The sequence below is a fragment of the Fusarium tjaetaba genome (genome assembly GCF_013396195.1).
Source record: "Fusarium tjaetaba strain NRRL 66243 chromosome Unknown NRRL66243_c0000079, whole genome shotgun sequence".
In the NCBI taxonomy this organism is placed as follows: domain Eukaryota; kingdom Fungi; phylum Ascomycota; class Sordariomycetes; order Hypocreales; family Nectriaceae; genus Fusarium; species Fusarium tjaetaba.
This window is the reverse complement of record NW_023501275.1, coordinates 24,382-43,349: the sequence shown is the minus strand read 5'-3', so window position 1 is coordinate 43,349 and position 18,968 is coordinate 24,382. Positions and strand designations below refer to the sequence as shown.

At 48.1% G+C, this 18,968-nt stretch overlaps 5 protein-coding genes across 5 annotated transcripts; 1 reads left to right on the top strand and 4 right to left on the bottom strand.

Annotated features, from left to right (window-relative positions):
- Positions 1–799: 799 nt before the first annotated feature.
- Positions 800–3,410, bottom strand: FTJAE_4185 (Exosome complex exonuclease rrp6; the record flags this gene model as incomplete). Its single annotated transcript, XM_037350563.1, has 4 exons — positions 800–2,326; positions 2,377–2,710; positions 2,801–3,000; positions 3,048–3,410. The coding sequence occupies 4 exons, from the start codon at positions 3,408–3,410 to the stop codon at positions 800–802; spliced, it is 2,424 nt and encodes an 807-aa protein (XP_037208701.1).
- Positions 3,411–6,127: 2,717 nt separating this feature from the next.
- FTJAE_4184 (trehalose phosphate synthase) lies at positions 6,128–7,785 on the top strand (the record flags this gene model as incomplete). The annotated part of the gene is made up of 2 exons (XM_037350562.1): positions 6,128–6,437; positions 6,491–7,785. The coding sequence occupies 2 exons, from the start codon at positions 6,128–6,130 to the stop codon at positions 7,783–7,785; spliced, it is 1,605 nt and encodes a 534-aa protein (XP_037208700.1).
- Positions 7,786–8,276: 491 nt separating this feature from the next.
- Positions 8,277–10,882, bottom strand: FTJAE_4183 (vacuolar import and degradation 27; the record flags this gene model as incomplete). The annotated part of the gene is made up of 2 exons (XM_037350561.1): positions 8,277–10,684; positions 10,864–10,882. The coding sequence occupies 2 exons, from the start codon at positions 10,880–10,882 to the stop codon at positions 8,277–8,279; spliced, it is 2,427 nt and encodes an 808-aa protein (XP_037208699.1).
- Positions 10,883–11,911: 1,029 nt separating this feature from the next.
- Positions 11,912–13,768, bottom strand: FTJAE_4182 (prenylcysteine oxidase farnesylcysteine lyase; the record flags this gene model as incomplete). The annotated part of the gene is made up of 4 exons (XM_037350560.1): positions 11,912–12,847; positions 12,897–12,992; positions 13,041–13,561; positions 13,690–13,768. 4 exons carry the CDS (start codon positions 13,766–13,768, stop codon positions 11,912–11,914), a joined length of 1,632 nt encoding a protein of 543 aa, XP_037208698.1.
- Positions 13,769–14,512: 744 nt separating this feature from the next.
- Positions 14,513–17,544, bottom strand: FTJAE_4181 (period clock FRQ; the record flags this gene model as incomplete). Its single annotated transcript, XM_037350559.1, has 2 exons — positions 14,513–17,184; positions 17,238–17,544. 2 exons carry the CDS (start codon positions 17,542–17,544, stop codon positions 14,513–14,515), a joined length of 2,979 nt encoding a protein of 992 aa, XP_037208697.1.
- Positions 17,545–18,968: the final 1,424 nt, after the last annotated feature.

Sequence of the window (18,968 nt, the reverse complement as noted above, 5' to 3'; positions counted from 1 at the left end):
GTATCACGTCCCCGAAGGCAGGCATTGGATGTTCAAGCGGGTTTTGCAGCATCATTCGACTTTTATGTCCAAGTGCTTCGATAACCAGCATTTCAGGTTTTATTCGTGCATACTACGTAATACGGAGTACAGTCTCCAGTATTAGCGAGACGGCTGCCTGCTAGGTAGATAGGTACCGTCTCGGAGTTTATACCCTGTTCGATCGTTGATGTACCCTCGACTGTGGCTCTGATGCTAGTGTGGTTCGATAGTCTAAGTAATCAAAAGAAAACATTCTCTGCACTCAGTAGTATAGACCTAGTTAGGGGATCGATATAGGATGATGGCTGCTGGTCGGGAGGGGTGAGAAGAAACCTCTTTTTTTTAGATCTAAGTCCACAGCTAGCTAGTATTATTATCAAGGGAAGGAATTAGGCATTTAATGCCTTGAGCACACCACAGTGAAGTGAGGCACTGGCTGTTGCTCTATAAATCATGTATTAAACCTATAAGCTGTACGGATACGGAGTACTAGAAGTGTATTTTTTCCAGCAAACTTCCAGCGTATGCGGACTCACCAACTTATAAACGTCGGAAATAGTTGGCTTTGTTAAAAATGCAGAATGGTCCATACAGTCATGCAAAAGTTCACCTTGGACAGAATAGCAATCCCGGAATGAAGATTGTAAACAGCAGCGAATGAAGCCATAATGATGAAGCTACTGACTAAAGCCGAGCCCCCTCTGGTCCGCCTGTGCCGTAGTCCGCGACCCAAAACTCCTCTTTTCGCCGTGGTTGCCCGGCATCCGACAACCTGAAGTTATCTTTTGAATGTTGCGCTTCGCTCTCCTCTCACTGGGGGCGCTTTACGCGCTCCCTTGATGTCCGTGTCTGCAGACTTCGAGTAGGGGTCGAAAACCTTCTTTTTGCCCTTTCCGTCTGCCTGTCCAACATTAGATTCCCTGTTTGAATGGAGCACCGAGGTAGCCTTGCTATAGTCGAAAGGCACTGCGTCAAACTTCTTGGTCTTGTCGTCCTGCTTCTTCTGAGCTTTGCGAGCCTTCTTTGCTTCTTGTCGTCGGATTCGCTCTTCTTCAGCCTTCTTCTCCTCTGCCTTGCGAAGCTTGCGACGAGCGCTCCTGGACGCTTTTGGTGAGGGTTCATCTTCGACAGCGATGACTCCACTACCCTCTTGCATCTCCTCATCACTATCATATTGTGATGAATCCGTGCTCTCTTCGCTTGGCTCAGATTCTTCGATCGCTTGCGACTTTCGCTTCTGACCCCTCCTCAACGTAAACTCTTCGTCAACCTCTTCAACCTTAGCATTGCCAGCTGCACTCTCCACAGTATCTGTTGGTTCAGAGACTTTGACCTCTTCGGCGGCTGTATCGTGTTGAACGTCTCCTTTAATCGAGCCTTGTTGTATGAATCTCTGCCAAGGGAACGGAATAAGCTCCTCCCCAGTTTCGGTTGGTCGCGTTGAAGGATCCCATTTAGAGCTGATCGGCATATCGCCAAATAACTGCGACCGAGTCAGCCTACTGACCGTAACCTCTCCATCAAGGACAGGTAACTTTGCAGTTTGCCTGGCTGCAATAGGCATTCCATTCTTTCTCACGCTATCCGGCGCCATCGAGGTGAAGAAGTGAAGCAAGCTGAGTCCACCGTTTGCCTTGGTCCCTTTGATTTGTTCCCAGATCTCATTGAAACGTGGTCGTGCTAGAGACGCATTCAGGGGTAACAAGCTGTGTAAGGCCTTCGCGTCCGGCGGGTTGATTCGGGCGATCTCTGTGATATCCCTGGTGCTGAGAACGTAGTTGGTACTCTCGTCCTCTTTCCTGGCAGTGTTATCTCTCCACTTCCACAAGGCTCTGAAGACAGCAAATTGTTCGCTATCGAATGCCAAGTGCGAGTTCTTGAAGATATACCCATACCAGCCACGAGAGCCTTCACCAGTCTCTTCATCATAACCAGGATGTTCGTAGCGGGAAAGTGACTGTTCCTTCGACTTCTCCACTGCCCGGCCAATGTAGTCTTTGTCGACATCACCTCTATCGGAGGCAGCAACAAGCTCATTTCGTACCCGATCGTAGATGTAGAGCAGGTAGTGGGTGTCAGACCGAGCATAGTACATCATCTCCTCGGGTAGTGGGCGTATCCTCCAGTCAGCCAATTGATACTGCTTGTCTGCATCAAAATCGACGAACTTAGACAACAGGTAGGCTAAACTCTTGGCTGGATAGTGGAGTTGCTCGCACGCAAAGAACGTATCGAAGAGTCCATTCACGTACAGTCCCAAATCTCGCTGAAGCCAAACCATGTCCATGTATGCACCGTGGAAAACCTTTTGATGTGTTAGTTATAATTTTTACTGCTCGGACTCGGGGGACAGACCTTGATGATATTTGGATCGGTGAAAACTTGGTTCAGAACCTCAAGTTTATGGCGCCAGGGTTGTAGAGTATCCACGATCCAGTCCTTCTCTCGCGTGCTGATTTGCATGAGAGACACAAGTCCAACATAGGACCTAAAATCGTGGTGTTCCAGATCGATCGCAATCTCCTTGGCGCCCTTCAGTTCCTCCAGCATCTCCAGAACGCCCTCGTATGTGTCGACAAAAGTCGCCGCGGTTGTTTCGACCGGCTGGTACATGATGGGTTCGGATTCCTTGAATACTCGTTTCGGATATGACATACGGACAATTTCGTGTTCATAAGGATGTTGGTATCTGCGAAGCGAAAATTAGTATTTGACTATCATCAGTGGTCTGAAATCGCAAATGATTCATGAAGAGTTGTTTTGAATATGGAAGACATACTGTGGCGTGCCGGCTTCATTAGGGACGACCTTGAGGCTTTCCTCCAAAGATAATTTGGCATTTGGCTTCGACGTAAGCATCGGTTTCCATGGAGCAGGAGCAAAGTTATCGGGCTTTCGTTCGAAAAGGAGTTGAGGCTTGGTCATATTGGCATTTCGGATAACCTTGTTCGTGGACTTGGGCTTCTTGGGCTTGTTCGCCTTCGTCAATTAGCTGTAGTACTCCTAGCAATGTTTATTTTACATACAGTATCAGGTAAGGGTGGCTCCTTTCTCCTGACAAGCCCTGTGTACTCATCTAAGGCTGTGTCGGCCTTCTCGAGTGATGAATCGACAACATCGACGACGCCCCTCCAGTTCATCTCGATGTCTTCCACATCTTCAAGCTTGGGCGCCTTGACACCACACGCCTTACCGGCAGTCAGAAGAAGTTGTGTGGAGAGTTCAAGGATCCGCGAAGTTCGATCTTCGAGTAGTTGGCCCACGCTAGGATTGACTGTCCGTTGGAAACTTAGGTCTTCGGCGGCGATTCGGTTCACGGTTTTAATTGTTGAAATCAGTGACTTCTGGACACTCTCCTGGAGCGACTTGAAGTCTTGAGATTGCTCCATGTTTGCGACAGGAGATGCACGTTGCGCGTGCAGTTGGTAGCTGTGCCTAATGTCGCGATGGCGTGTTGATTCTAGAAAAAATCCTAGATTTAGTTGCTCTTATCGATAAGATAAGATTTCTGTCCGCTGCATGTTAACTACTAACCTACCTACCTTAGTTTAGTACCTACCTATGGGGTAAGGTTAGTAGGTAGTCTAGGTTAGTACTTGGAGCATACTTGTAATAGCTGCTAGGTAGAGTGAGAATGATAACTTTGGGTGAAAAGTTCAGAATGTACTTTTATGATATATTTAGGAGGAAGCAAAGGATTCCTTCCTATGTCTCTATATACCATATCTGAGTAGAGCAGTCGCAGCTATGTCTAATACACACACCTCCATTATGTGAAAGAATAAAGACACACATGGACATCCAACTTTCACGCATGAAAGTCATGGAATGCTTTTCCGCTATAAACCTCAAGTTTGGTGAGGTCAGGAAATCAACAAGCTTCATTGATATCCATATCTATTACATATTGGAATTTTACAGAATAGTTTCCGCGCAAACGAAGAGAATCTTGAATGGGAGATTCCTTTCATTTATGTTTACCTATGCCAAACGCCTGAGGTGAGCTTGACTTTGGTGATTCTAACATTGCCAACACCGACGTAGAATTATCATAGTATGCCTGTAACTTTTTAATTATTACGGATCACCAAACAGTACTCATAATCGATCAGATAACACAACGAGCAAATGTTTCGAAAAGCAGCTACAGTCCCCAGATACTCATATTTAGACTAAAGATACCTAGATATGGGAGCAATCTAGCTGCGGCAACCGGGCCGGCGGCTATGCAAACCACACCAATTTGAGACGGGCAGGTGGTTGCAGCCCAGTGATAAGTCTGGGTGCAGGCGCCCTTCAATTGTCTTATTTTCGGGCTTTGTCTTTCAAAGGATGGTGACAGAGGTTCAGGACGTTCTGGTCCGGTCGATGAACCCCATCGAGGAAAAAACATGCCTTGTCCCCATTAGCACTTGGTTCATTGGCCTGTGTGTAATAGTAAAGCCCACTTCGCGTAGACCGGCGGCAGGCAATACAGTACTTGGGCCTTGTAACCATCTGATAGAACCCGGACGAAGAGTGAATGCGTCACTTTTCCATCACTACAGCTGGCTCAGGGGAGCAAGAAAACATCGTGGTTTGGTATAGGATATGAAAATAAACTCAGGAAACTGTATCCTAAACTTATGCTAAGTTACCTAAGTCTTTTCGTCATTTCCATAGGATCAAGGTCCTGAGTTTTCTTTCCTCCCCTACTAGGTAGGTAGGTAGGCTGGCTGTTAATAGAGTCACAGAATCAAGCTCTCTATCACAGATGTGGAGACCCGCACACTCTTTACCGGTTTCTGCCATCTACTGAATTCCTTGAAAATATCGAGAAAAAAGATACTGTCCGCGATGCCCGTATAGTGGCCGATGAATCGACCCCGTCTCCGGAAACACCTCCGGGCTACAGACTTTTAGAAGCACCAATAAATAGGCAGATGTATAGAAGTGGAGAGCTAGTTCACACCCGGACCTCTCGATTCGTTGCTGGCACTCTTCTCATGTCACTGTACTGAAAGTCAATGCCTCGTGGGTGATTGACAGGCGGAGGATGGTGTTGGGCGTCCAGTGGTGTTTTCTTTTGGCGATAGCGACCCGGCCCGTGTAAATGCCTCCCTCCACCTCATTCTCATCTTAAGGTAAACGGCCCGGATCTCGATCTCAGCGAATAGAATACAACCGGGAGGCGGAAGCTATCGGCTTGCGGGATAATACCTACTAAGGGAAAAGAAAGCATGAGACATTACATATTGCAATGTGATCAGATCAGGTATGTGGCGAGTGAAATAAAGAGGAGCACGAGAGAACAAGTTATTGATCTCATATTATTCATGTCCCATGTTACTACAAATGTGCACGAATTTGCACATGTTAAATTGAATCGTAAGTTTGTTAGCGCACTCCCCAACTCATGAACTAAAAGGTGTTATCAAAATCAGGTACAAGGTAAGGTAAACAACAAGTGTTGTTCGGTAAGGTACGCAAACAACCTAACTACCAATTATTCCATGCTACCTGACCAGCCTGGACTCAGTAGACTGACGACTGGTTGCGAGCAGGTGTCAGATGCCCCTCACCTGCCATTTCTTCCCCTCAGCCCCATCCATGCTTCTGGCCAGTTTCTGTGATATTCTTCTGCTGTTTTATCAGAACCTGATCTCTCCCCTCTAACTTCTCTCAACTTCTCATCTGAAGCTTGATCTTATTGATCTTCTTTAGATCAACTCGCTCTACTGCTTCTCCACATTTCAGACACATCTGACTCTTGATATCAACAGAAAGTCCTTGTTTCTTCAATTCTTTACCGTCTCCGCTTACCACGCTCTTCTCCAATAAATCGACTGACCTTACGCGCAATAGCGTCATCGTTTCGCTACTCAACAACCCAAAGCTCCTTACACTAACTCCACTACTGGGGATCTACGCCTCTCGGCTCTAAACCAGCTGCCAGGTCAATTCCCTGCCCCTCCACAATCGACAATCGATCATCGGCCATTGACCACAAAGAACCGCGACGAGGCCGACTACAGTCCGACTTTTTTCTTTCTCAAGTTATCTTCTTTCAACTTTCTGAACACCCCAAATATCCCCGTCTGAGATTATTTCTTCCAATACCGTCACCATGCCCGGTGCTGTCGATGAGAATGGCCAAGCTGCCCCAGGCCGCCTGTTGCTGCTCTCCAATCGATTGCCCATCACAATTAAGCGATCAGAAGATGGTAGTTATTCATTTTCTATGTCTTCTGGGGGTCTCGTCACGGGTCTCAGTGGTCTTAGCAAAACCACCAGTTTCCAGTGGTATGGTTGGCCTGGTCTCGAGGTCCCTGACAACGAAGTCGAGGGTATGAAGCAACGACTGAAAGACGAGTACGGCGCGCACCCGGTTTTTATCGACGATGAACTTGCCGACCGACATTACAATGGGTTTTCTAGTAAGTAGTACGATTTCGATGTTACAAGGATGTTCCTGACATGATGCTTGTAGACTCAATTCTTTGGCCTCTTTTCCATTACCACCCTGGTGAGATCACATTCGACGAGTCCGCTTGGGCCGCATATCAAGAAGTCAATCGCCTCTTTGCCAAGACCGTTATCAAGGATGTGCAAGATGGTGATCTTATCTGGGTTCATGACTACCATCTGATGCTCCTCCCACAGATGCTTCGTGAGGAGATCGGGGAATCGAAAAAGAATGTCAAGATTGGCTTCTTCCTCCATACACCGTTCCCCAGTAGTGAAATTTACAGGATCCTGCCTGTCAGAGAAGCACTCCTTACTGGGCTTCTTGACTGCGACCTTATCGGTTTCCATACATACGACTACGCTCGTCACTTCCTTAGCAGTTGCTCCCGCATTCTCGAGTGTCCCACGACCCCCAACGGTGTCGATTGGAATGGCCGTTTTGTGACAGTTGGTGCCTTCCCCATTGGAATCGATCCCGATAACTTTGTTGAAGGGCTGAAGAAGCCAAAAGTGCAAGAACGTATCGCTGCACTCAGCCGAAAGTTCGAAGGTGTCAAGCTCGTCGTTGGAGTCGATCGCTTGGATTACATCAAGGGCGTCCCTCAGAAACTGCACGCTCTTGAAGTGTTCCTGACCGAACATCCGGAATGGATTGGCAAAATCGTCCTGGTTCAGGTTGCTGTTCCTTCGCGACAAGACGTCGAAGAGTACCAGAATCTCCGTGCTGTGGTTAACGAACTGGTCGGCCGTATCAACGGAAAGTTTGGCACCATTGAGTTTATGCCCATTCACTTCCTCCATCAATCCGTCACTTTCGACGAGCTTACTGCCCTGTATGCTGTATCTGACGTCTGTTTGGTCTCATCCACTCGAGACGGTATGAACCTGGTGTCCTACGAATACATTGCGACACAGCAGAAGAACCACGGCGTCATGATTTTGAGCGAATTCACAGGTGCTGCTCAATCGCTTAATGGCAGTCTTATCGTCAATCCTTGGAACACAGAAGAGCTTGCCAATGCTTTACATGACGCTGTTACCATGAGCCCCGAACAACGTGAAGCCAATTACAAGAAGCTCGAACGTTATGTTTTCAAGTACACAAGTGCTTGGTGGGGTGCTAGCTTTGTCTCTGAAATGACCCGTCTTAGCACTGAGGGTTCTCAGCCCAAGACCCTGCGCAACGTCTCTGGGGCTGTAATCGGACTGGAGCAGAAAGCCCAACAGGCTGTCGCTGATCTTGAGAAGAAGGCCGAGGAACTATTAACCATAGACGAGAAGAAGGAAGCCGATTCACAGACAGAGCCTTCTCAATAAAAAATTGTCTCGTAGCTGGGAAGGACATTGGTGTGCAAGAACGAGTTCACGGTTTGGGCAAGCGGTCATGATTTGGGTCTCGTTATAAATTGTTTTTCTTTTGCTATAATAAAAAAATATCATGAAGTCATCGGCCTTGTTTCTAAGTGTGTCGACTGCGTTTAAATGTTCAGATATGAGTCATCATCATGTGTGCATATGTAAAAAGTCAATGGGACTCTTTCTATTTCTGCCCATGGTGGCCTAAAATGTCAATGTGTGGGCAAATGCAAGCTGCAAGGGACTCGAAGAAGGTGCATTGGTTGCGATGCAAATGCATCAGCAGATGGTATCTAAACAAAAAGAGAGCAGACAGGTTATGGAAACCCACATTACAAATTCCAAAGTCCACCAATACTCCCATCGGACCTCATCATGAAGTCGTAACACTTCGAAGTACTACACTAATTTGCCGAATCAACCGCAATTACGCAAGTGCCACTCTGTTCTACTCAATAAGGCGCATTGACAATATCGTCCTTTCCAAGTTTGTATCGGCCACTGTCTCGGGTCCCGATGCGTCCAGAACCTCGACGCGAATCACTCAGTCGAACGTTGCCAATGATGCTCTCGCGGGTGGGTTTCCTTAGACTTTGCTTTGCAACCATGTTTACTTCGTTGGGCAAAGCAACAATGACGTTCTTGTCTGAGCCGTATTTGAAGTCGTCCGCTTTGACCTCCTCTTCATAACGCTTAATTTTATAAGCTGCCTTCATACCCCGAAGGATCCGCTTCAGGTTCCATTCGATGATGTAGGGGCCAGTTGCAGTGATGATGCTTGTCTCCTCCGCACCCTCTCCAGTATTGAATTTGGCGGGAGTAAAGTCAACGGACTTTCCAGTCTCATGGTAGAACTGGGCCACATGCTCAGGGGTAAGTGCGAGTCGTCGAGGATGCGGCTTGTCATTGGCAGCGAAAGGCTTCTCGAAACCAAGCTTGCCCTCGTTCTTTCCAGACTTTTGTTGGGCATCAACAAGCAGGATGTAGTTCTTGGTTGTTCCTAAGATCCATCGGCCATCGGCAGAAACGTCAATACCAGTGATGGGGTCACCAAGTGCAGGAAGCTGTGTCTTGGCTCGAATGCCGAGCCGGTCAAAGAGACGAATGTCACCCTTGTTACTTGCAACAGCAATGTAGCCCTTTTCAGTAGTTGCGAGGGCAGAGAAGTCGTTCTTCGAGGCATATTGCTTCATATCGGCATCAACAAGCTTGTTACCAGATAGACGGGGATCAACTCGGTAAAGAGCGTTGTTTGAGACGCCCAGGAAGGTCTGTTCAGAGGTCATCTGCGCAAACTTGTTCTCGGGGGCAAATGTGACGACGGGGATGTCATCGTGAACGTTCCACTCATCCACAACCTTTCCATATTCAAGGTCCATACGGTAGAGCTTGTTGGGATCAATTTCATTCTGTAAGATGAGATCTCGATCCTCGCTGTGCAGCATGACTTTCTTCGGGTTCATGAGTTTGCCTGAAGGAGTTGTGACTTTGGAGATGTTCGTGGAGAATTCGAGGTGATTGTTAGGTGTATGTTTGAATACACCGATCTTGGAGCCGCGAACGACGAATGAGCGGTCGTGCTTGTAACCGACAGCCAATTGCGAGTTGACCTCACCATCAGCGTTCTTGGGGAAGCTACTATCGTTCTCCTCATCTGTGTCGTACTCCTCCTCTTGCGCGCGATCATCCTCCAGCTCTTCCTCTTCCTCCTCTTCCTCCTCCTCTTCCTCTGTGGAAGGCGCGTCTTCCATAGTTAGGTCGCCAAATGCGTCAAGAACATATTCGCGTTCTTTGTCTTGCATCTTCGTCCACTTGGTCTCGTTCAGCTTCTCCCAGATGGCTTGCATAATCGCTTCTTGAAACTTTTCCAAGGTGGGCTGATCCTTAAATCTGAGAAGCCATGATCGCGCAGTTCCATCACTACTGAAATGATTGAAGACGAAAGAGAGATATTCGAAATCAAAGACGGGGTTGAAGTCAGCGACGACAGGTGTACCCAGATACGCCTTATCGTTCGACTCAATCTGGAGCCAGTACTCCCATTTTCCAACTTCTGAGACTTGAGCAATGACGGAATCGTCAACGAGAGCGAAATGACCAGGCTGAGGGTCAAAAACATGCAGTTCAGCCACAACAGCGGCATATATCTCTAGAGCCTCGGGAGGGTTGCTAGCGTCTGAACCAGTCAAGACTGGGGCTTCAATTTCCTGTTCGGGCACGAAGGCAGGCTCACGCTTAGCAGCGGAGTTTGCCTGGGTCTTAGACAACATATCGTCGACAGATTCGATAGATCGAGCCAACGTTGGGCTATGCAGGGGACTAGCAGGCGGTATCGGGTCCTCTTCTTCGAATTCGAACTGCTGAAGGTCGGAGGCCGTTGCTGTAGAATGCGACTTGCGATATTTGCGCTCGTATTGGCACTGCTGAGCAACTTGCACAAACTGCTGTACCTGGGATGATGTAACGGAAGGGTCGCAAACGAACTGGAAGAGGTCACCGGTATCACCGCTTAAATCCTTCCAAGCAAGAACTTTGTCACCACTCTCGCGAATCTCGGAACGGAAATATAGAGCCTCGTCGAGTAGGAAGGTCTTCTCGTCTTTCTCAGATGCGAGGGCGTCGATTTCGGCGTCTTCACCCTCTTCTTCGGCAAGAAGCTCTGCTTCACCTTCTTCAAAGACGCGCTGAACAACGAGTTGATACTGGAACTCCTGGTTTGTGCGTCGAATGCGGATAGCCGAGTCTCGAAAAATGAGTTCAGAGTATCCCTTAGGAGATAAAGGTCGAACAAGGTAGAGCTGTCCCTGTGGAAGCTCGATCAATGCCTCCTGCGTGCTTGAACCGAATATCAGTTTGCCGACTTGAGAACGATAGTGTTAGTAGACTTGCACGAGAACGAAAGCGGCGCGGCAGAAGGGGGGAGATGCAGAAGCGATGGTAGAGATAAGGCACAAAGCAGCGAGGCTGTTCCTCTTTATGCTTAATATGTAGATGTTGGTTGTAAGGTGGGAGCAGGGATGATGCGGGGCAGTTACTTACTTCCTCGTAAGGCGAACATGCTGACCCTGGGCTCTCAACAGAGGAAAGAATCGGGCAAAGATAGAAAGAAAGTCTGTGATGAGACACTTGCACGGTTGATGTTATTGTTGTAGGCGCTGAATCAGGGAGTCGTGGGGAGTATTTCCCTAAGCTTAGGATGGAAGATGAGGAAAGGAGGAAGGTGAAAGTCGACGATGCTGTCGGTGCACGACAAACAAATAAAAAAGCTGTGACGTGACAGGACACCAGAGCAGGAACAGGCAGAACCGGGTCAAGAACCTTCCCATTCGCTCACTAGGGCACCTTGGGTATTTCTTTAGGCACGGCAGGTAGCTCCCACGTTGTCTTGTGACAGCAAAAAGGAAATGGAAATTGCACCAAAGGCGGCCAGCATTGACTGAACCAACAGCTTAGGCAGGATCAAGCTTTGAGGGTGTAAGGAGGACGAGTGCGTCATAACATGGAGGAAGTACTGTATGAGAAAAAAGGCCGTGACTGCCTCCCGCCTTTTGCTTTGTGTACTTTGAAGAAACCTGGGTTGGAGGGGTCATTGAATGTTTGCCACAACTGACGTGCGCCACTGAGGCTAGTGGACCAGGGGTATCTGGAAATAATTACAGCCCAGGCCAAGGAGCATTAGGAGGAGATTGGCTTGGGAGAAAGAGAAAGCTCGAGATCTCTATTCTAAGCGAAAAAGAAAAAAGAACCTAGGGATGCTCAGTATGAACTTAGGGAGTCTTGAGGTTAGCTATTTCTGGCATAATGTTTTGTTCTTAAGAATAATAATATTTTTTATCGAGTTACTCCATATAAATGACCACATAGATATAGATACTTGAACTGCGATTCACGACAATGTTGATTAGCTACGTCAACTGCTAGTAATACTAGTGACATAGATCTTAATTCATTAAAACCAAACGCATACAATAGTTTGATGGAATTTCCCACATGTGCCTTCCAGCCATCGCTCTCAGATGCTGAATTCATTCTAGCATATACAGGATCCCCAACAATGATGAGGCAAATGTATATGTCCTTGCTTCGATCAGAGTTCACTTTCAGCCTGAGCGCGAATGCTTTCCTCCTCTTCCTCGCCGGCTTCATATCCCTCCCACTCATTAGGTGGTTCCGGGCGAGAAATACCGGCAAATCTATCTACAGCCAACCGGGCCACATTCTTGCCCATCAAAGCACTTGTTTCCATACATGACACGAAGCTCTCAATACCAGACGTGTAGTATATGCCGTCGCCGATAATAGGGTCCTCAAATGTGACACGAGGGAGCTCAACTGGGTAAGAGTTGAACCAGTGAGGATGATACCAAGAGATAAGATTGGAAGCATTTGCATCGTCTTGTAACTTTCCAGAAATCACAGAGTCTGGGATATCGGTGCCCAAAAGACGTGTGAGAAAATCGGCAGTGAGGGGCGTGGGCGAGAAGATCTTATAGACACGCTCCTTCTGACCTGTCTTAGGGTTGACGAGATATTTCAATGTGCTAATAGAGTAGAAGCCAGTACGACCGACTCCCTCGGCCCCCTTTCTTGGTTCTTCGTCTTCACCAAGAGTAGTGTAAACAGTAGCAGGCGCTTTGCTTCCGGCCTTCAAGCCAAAGAATTCGGGACTAAGCTCCAATGGTGATGCAAATAGTGTAACGTGCAGTTTGGTATAGGGGATCTCATCGATTTTGCGATCGAGAACACCCTCTCCAGTTTTTATGTTACTGAACTGCCAGGGGTTGGCGATGATGACGTTGTCAAACTCGACATCATATTGTTTCGAAGTGCCGTCCTTTGAGCCGGCATCTTTCGTTGTGATGACATACACTGGCGAAGATGACCAAGCTTTCTTTTGGACTTTTTCGATTGAAGTCACGGTCATGTTGCGAGAGATAGAAGCTCCGCTCTCTATCACCATATGCTCAAAGATACGCCAGTTGCCGCTATCCACAGACATTGCGTTGTCGGTTGCCAACGAAACCTATCGTAATTAGGCAAGAAGCGTGCAAGGGGTCATATCTTGCACTCACCAGAGTCTCCAGACCATGAATATAAGCCAGGTTTGAAGCATAGTTGACACGTGTGCCAACCTGTAAGATCTCACGAGCGAAACGAGGATCAATTTCCTGTCCAGTTAGCTATCACCTGTTTCCAATTCAACAGTTTGAACTTACGTTTCTCTTTAACATCTGTTCTCCCGTTATACTTGTAATCTCATTCCAGCCCAACTGTTCGGCTCTCTGAGTGAGCGACTTGAAAGGAAAGTAAGGGGCTTCGTATAACTTGAGGAAATGTTTGACCATAGCATCCACGATTTGTTTAGACCTGTAGGGTGCGAGCCCATATCTCCAGAACATCTTGGCCAGATCCCACCATGCCCAGGACCCCTCGGTCGTCTGGAAGACGAACTCGTAGCCATCCCATATAACAGTCATATCATCCTTTTCGAGACGGTGGGGCTCGCTCACTGGGAGATGGTAGCGTTCACTGGCGTTGGCAAGAATATGATTGGCACCAACAAAGATAGACGCGCCGAGCTCGATGGGCAGAGAGGGATCATTATACGCAGGGACTGTCAATGTGCGGCCTCCAATGCGATCCGTCTTTTCAAATACGGTGATATTAATAGCAATATCCTCTTCTATAGCATATTGCCATAAATGAAAGGCTGCCGACGACCCAGCAGCTCCAGCCCCTACACTCCAAGTTAGTATATGCCAGTCCTGATACATGGATTGACCGGCAACACTGTGAAGGAATACTTCTGGAGCTTGGGGTTTGTGTTTTAATCATGTCTCTCAAACACCGAAATCAAGTACGAACCAATGATGGCAACGTTTTTAACATCTTCTGCTCTGCACAGGACACTTGCGAGAGCGCCGAGCAGAGCCAAAGGTAGCATGCTGGTTAAATACACCATGTTTCATGATAATGGGATGAATGTGTAGAATCCAGGTCGCCGTGCATTCCGATGGGAGAAATCGAATGATGACACGAGCGAGACGTGAGCATCGATTCACGTGACGCAGAAGCAGTTGGCTCCAGGCAAGGACAGCTAAACAAGGGGTCCAATTAAATCTAAATCCGCGGGGAAATAAGCAGCACGATATGTAGTCCCCTGTAAAAAGGAAAGAGGACTGATTAAGTTGGCAGTTTGAACAATTACATTGTTTGGAAGTATGGCTTTATATCAGTAGATCATGGATGGATCATTCACAAGTCAAAGAGGACTATCAGTACCGACGCTCGGTTAAAATCAATTAGCATTCATGAGAACTAGCGCGCAACGGCCACCAAGACAATAAGGTATTGTTTCAACAACAAATTTGGTATCTCAATGTGCCACTAAGTTCCCTAGTGTTTCATCCTTGTGAAATATAGAGAACAATTCATACCCAGGCCCACGCCGTTTTGCGCAACCCTTCATCTCGTAACAAAGATTATCCAGGGAATCATTATCCATCCTCATAAACGCCAAGCTAAATGCAAAATAATGCAACCTTCCCTTAAAAACAGAGACTAGAGGTAAAGAAGAGATTATACAAGAAATCCTTTTTTAGCCTTCCGTATTCGTGAAATCCGTAACCCCTGATCAAGTCGTGAAATATGAAATATGTGATAAGTGGCCTGGAATAACAGGTGAAAATTAAGCGCTTTCCTCGCTACTGCTGTAACCACTTTCAATCGCTCCAGCAGTATCAACAGAGCTCTCATCATGTGAAAGCGCCGGGTTGGCGCTGTTACTCTTACTTGCGCCCCGAGCAGTGCCAGCAGCCGCAGCAGCGCTACTGGTACGGCGTGCGGCTTGTCGGGGCCGATTTGGCAACGCCTTTGGGTCTCGATTAATGTCATAAATATTTTGATTGGGCGAATCATCAGGTTCATCACCTTCTTCGTCGCCACTGCTAAGATCAACGCCATCAGGATAACCGTGTGAACGGCGTTGCACTGTCCGTTGGCCAACAAGATCTCTCAAGGACGAAGACATGTCGACATCATCTGAATCATCATAATCGTCATCGGCTGTAGATTCGGTGGGGCTGAACGGCGGAAAGAAAATTGCAGGAGGAGGCAGCGAAACTGGTGTCAGCCGCTTGATACGGCCTGACATGTATTCGATCTCAATGGGGAGAGAACGCGTAGCAGGAAGCGATTTTGAAGCTCCCAAGTCCGGCGAGGACGTCGACATAGTCGCCAATCGCCGAATGATACCATCCGTGTTTTCACTAAACCTTCTACCGCAAACTTGTGGTAACGTAGACAAATCGTCTTGCTTAGGTCGCTTGGTTGAAACAACAACCATGAAATGGTCTTCTGGTAAAACTCCCCCTAAGCCGCAAGGCTCAAGAGGGAAGTGCTGCATGTACTGTGCCTTATCAGACCACGTGAAGTCAAGATCAACATCGCTCAAATCGTCGGCATCATCTGTCAGGCTGGGGGGGTCTTCACTATCGACATCCATCGCTGAACTTTGCTGACTAGACAAGAGCCCACGATCGGTCAACGGCCGATAGTTGATGAAAGAACCTGAATCTGTTCGTCGGAGAGGTGATGGGGGGACCTTGAAGTTATCTTGATCTGTCTGGGTCTGACCAGCAGCGCGCATCTGCGTCGTTGGCGACATATCTCCGGGATCTCCAGATAGATCTGTGCAGAACGGAGCACCGCTATAGTAGATAATGGCACCATCATGGCGGCGCTTCCTGCGGCTGGAGGCTCCGGAGCCACTTAGCCCCCATCTCGATTCACCAATATTACTTTCCTCTGGAGGACCGAAGGAAGAAACGGTTTCATCGAGTGATGTCTGGCCACCCGATGAATCCTGCTGAGCGAACAAGGGCTTGTAATGGAAACTTTCGGATGGAGCACAAAGCTGTGGGTCAAACTTCAAGCCATTTTTGCTTGAGCTTCCGGACTGGAACTCGTCGCCTGTGGAACGCCCAGTTTTCTGACGCTTGCGCTTGTTTTCCATTCCGTCCTCAGTGTCGTCTGTAGATGGACTCTTTTGAGAATTATATCCAGAGCTGTCACTGCTGAATCTTGTTCCCTCTGTTCCACCTCGCCATCGAATCTTTCGGCCATCAGGAGATAGCTGAAATTTTGTGCTTATTCCTGAAACAGCTGAGCGGACAAAGTCGGGCGTCACATTGATCATATGAAGTTGAGCCAAGTTGCACAACAAATTCAGATAAACCCATCCCTCGGCATCAGGGTGCACATCCTGACTATGTTGTTCGGCTAGCAGCTCCGGAGGTACTAAGCCCAGATGGCGAATATAGTCCATGTTCTCGGCTGGAACCTGAGCACGATCAGGGTCTAAATCACGAGGCCGTGTGGGCCGTTGCTCGGGCAAGGTCGTCATGGGGGGAGTAGTGTTTGTGCCTGACCCTGTGCTGTTGCCATTACCACCGGACTCGGTATTGTCGCCATTGGAATTGGAGGCAGATGCATTGTCAGCAGATCGACTCTTTTTACCAGAGTGACCAGATTGCTGCTCAAGGGGAAGAATTCGAGCTTCTCTAGTGGGCTCTTTACCGCTGGTCTGCAAGGCTGGCGGTTCGTGGATCGAATTTGAGGTGTTTGAGACAGTGGGCTGTGTCTCGGCGACAACTGGTGCCAGAGCTGCAGAACTTCCACTAGGCAACACGGGCTGCTTCTTCACCACATGGCGCCCACCAATCTTTCCGGTGAACAATTGTTCAAGACGGCGAACAACAAGCTTCTTTCTCTCTTTCTCCGTCATAATCATGTGTCTCGGGTATAACCCTTCGGGGATATCACGGAGGTAGCTTTCAACCGCCTCAGACGACTTGGCCTGGGAACCCATGCTAGGACGGCTCAAAGACGTTCCCGAGTTGGCGCCGGTTGACATAGAGGCGTATGCAGAATCGGCTGGGCGAAAATTTGACCCTGAGGAAGATGAAGCATGTTTCGATCCAGATCCAGAATACATGTTTTCGCGAGTAGAGTGTCGAGATTTCTTTTTCTGTGTTGATGACGCGTTGGGAGACCCTTCAAGACTTGCAGCGAAATCTCGGAGTGTTGCCTCCAACTCTCTCTTCTTCTTTTTCGGCAGTCCGTGAACCTTGATTTCGAAGAGCTTCTCCTTTCGGAGCATATCGGGACCGGTGTTTTTGTATCGCTTAAGCTCCTCCCTCAGCTTCTGTATCTCTACCGTGAGATCATCGATGACACTTCTGTAATCGTCTGCACTGCTGCTATGTGCCGCAGTGAGCTTAGGGGGGGCGAGTTGGCGATTGTAGTACATCTTCTCTTCATTCGAAGAATCGGACTCTTTTTGAAAGAAAGGGGGGTCAACTGCCAACCCAATCAGTCTCCTACTCAATTCAATTTCTAGCACTGGCTCTTACCTTCCATAACGTTGCTGTCGAAAGTTGCCGTTGGGTTTTGATTTGACTGGTCAAACCATGTGTTGGGATCGCTCTGACCAGTCTCATGACTATCGCCCGATGAGTTTCGTCGAGGTGATCCTGTCTTAGTTGGCTTGACAGCGGGTCCTGAGCCTTGTCCGGCGTTGATTGATGCATCTTGTGCCAGTCGGTGATGGCGCAGGGTGACAGAATTGGCGGGAGAGGTACGTCGAGGTAGAGGATGGCCAGTCTTGGACGAAGACGGCGGAGGTTGCGTTCCGTGGGAGGTGGTTTCGTTAAGTGGCATTGTTTTTCATAAAATTGATGGATGGTTTAGCATTTCCAGAACTGTGAAGCAGCAAGCATATCGTGAAAAATGGTCGCCGAGAAGGGTCCTGGTATAGACCTAGGGGTCCGACGATCTGTGACGTAGGGCCTGGAAGCACCTTGCAATGGGCTGAGAGCCTGAACGTCAGGGGAATAATTAGCACAATCCAGAGGTTAACGAAGCAGCGGGATGATGGAGGGTATGAGCAATGAAGGTTCTCACAGACGACAGAGACGAGCTCCTATTGGCTGCGGAGTAAGGACTGATCGATCGATCGAGGCTTCATCGCCAAATGACGAAAGATGATGAGACGCGGGTTACACTGTCTCAGAGGGGCAAAATACCTGGTGTTTTTGGGACACTCACCGTTTCCAAAAACTACTTCAAGGCAATTAGAGCCTTCTGAGGTATTCCTCTGCCAAATCTCCAAAAATTCTCCGATTTAACAAGACGTTGATTGATGGTTTTCCGAAAAGCGTCGTGGTATTTGCGTGGGTGGTATTGAATTGGCGCGAATTAGAACTTATCTCCACAGTCAAGCCGAGCCACAAACAAAGGTTGCATCCACCCGAAAAAGAGTCGCAGTCAGTGGTGGTGATCTTTGGTCGAACGAGGAAGCTTTTGGAAGCTTGGCTTATTCGCTACCGTAGATAAATCGTTCGATGTGCCAGTCCTCGTTGGTGCTCCAATATGAGTCGGAACAGGTTTGCAATAATGCAACACTCTGTGATTTAGTACTTCTTATAATTTGCTGCCTGATTGTGAATTTAGATCGTTGTGCGAGTTACTGAAGTCGGTGGCTCGACGACGCGTTCGTGGTGAGGTGTTGATACGAAATGCCGATCAAATAAAAACCTGCCTCCCCGAGTGTCGTGTAGTGAAGACAGGAAGCCTATGCGGTGCAGAAATAACAAAGATACTACAGCTTCAAAGGCTGAGATGTGTTGGAAAGAAGAAAGAGCAAGCGGTGGAGTCAGTATTCCAACGGCGGATATATGAGTAGACCAGGGTGGCACCAAGGTGGCACTGAAGTTGAGGGGTGTGAAGAAGCTGGAATTAGGAGAAGCGACTGCTTACTGCCGTTGCACGGAGCTGAGGGGGCAGAGAAGGTCTGGACGAGTGGACGGGATTGGGGTCGAGGAGTCCAAGCTGAACCTGAAGAGCCCAGGAGTCAAGTTAAGTTCAAGAAACAAGAAGAGCAAACAAGCCACAAGCCGGAAAACCCGTCCTGGAAAGATACTTAACAGGAGGAATCTTATTAAGGCTGAAGGCCGATGGCGAGTCTGGGGGGGCAAATTCAGGACAGTGGCAGTGGCAGTGGGAAGAGGGCATTCAGGGCCTCCACCAAATAGATGCAGAAGAGTTTTGTCTTCACTCCTGGTGCAGTCGAAGACAGATGCGCA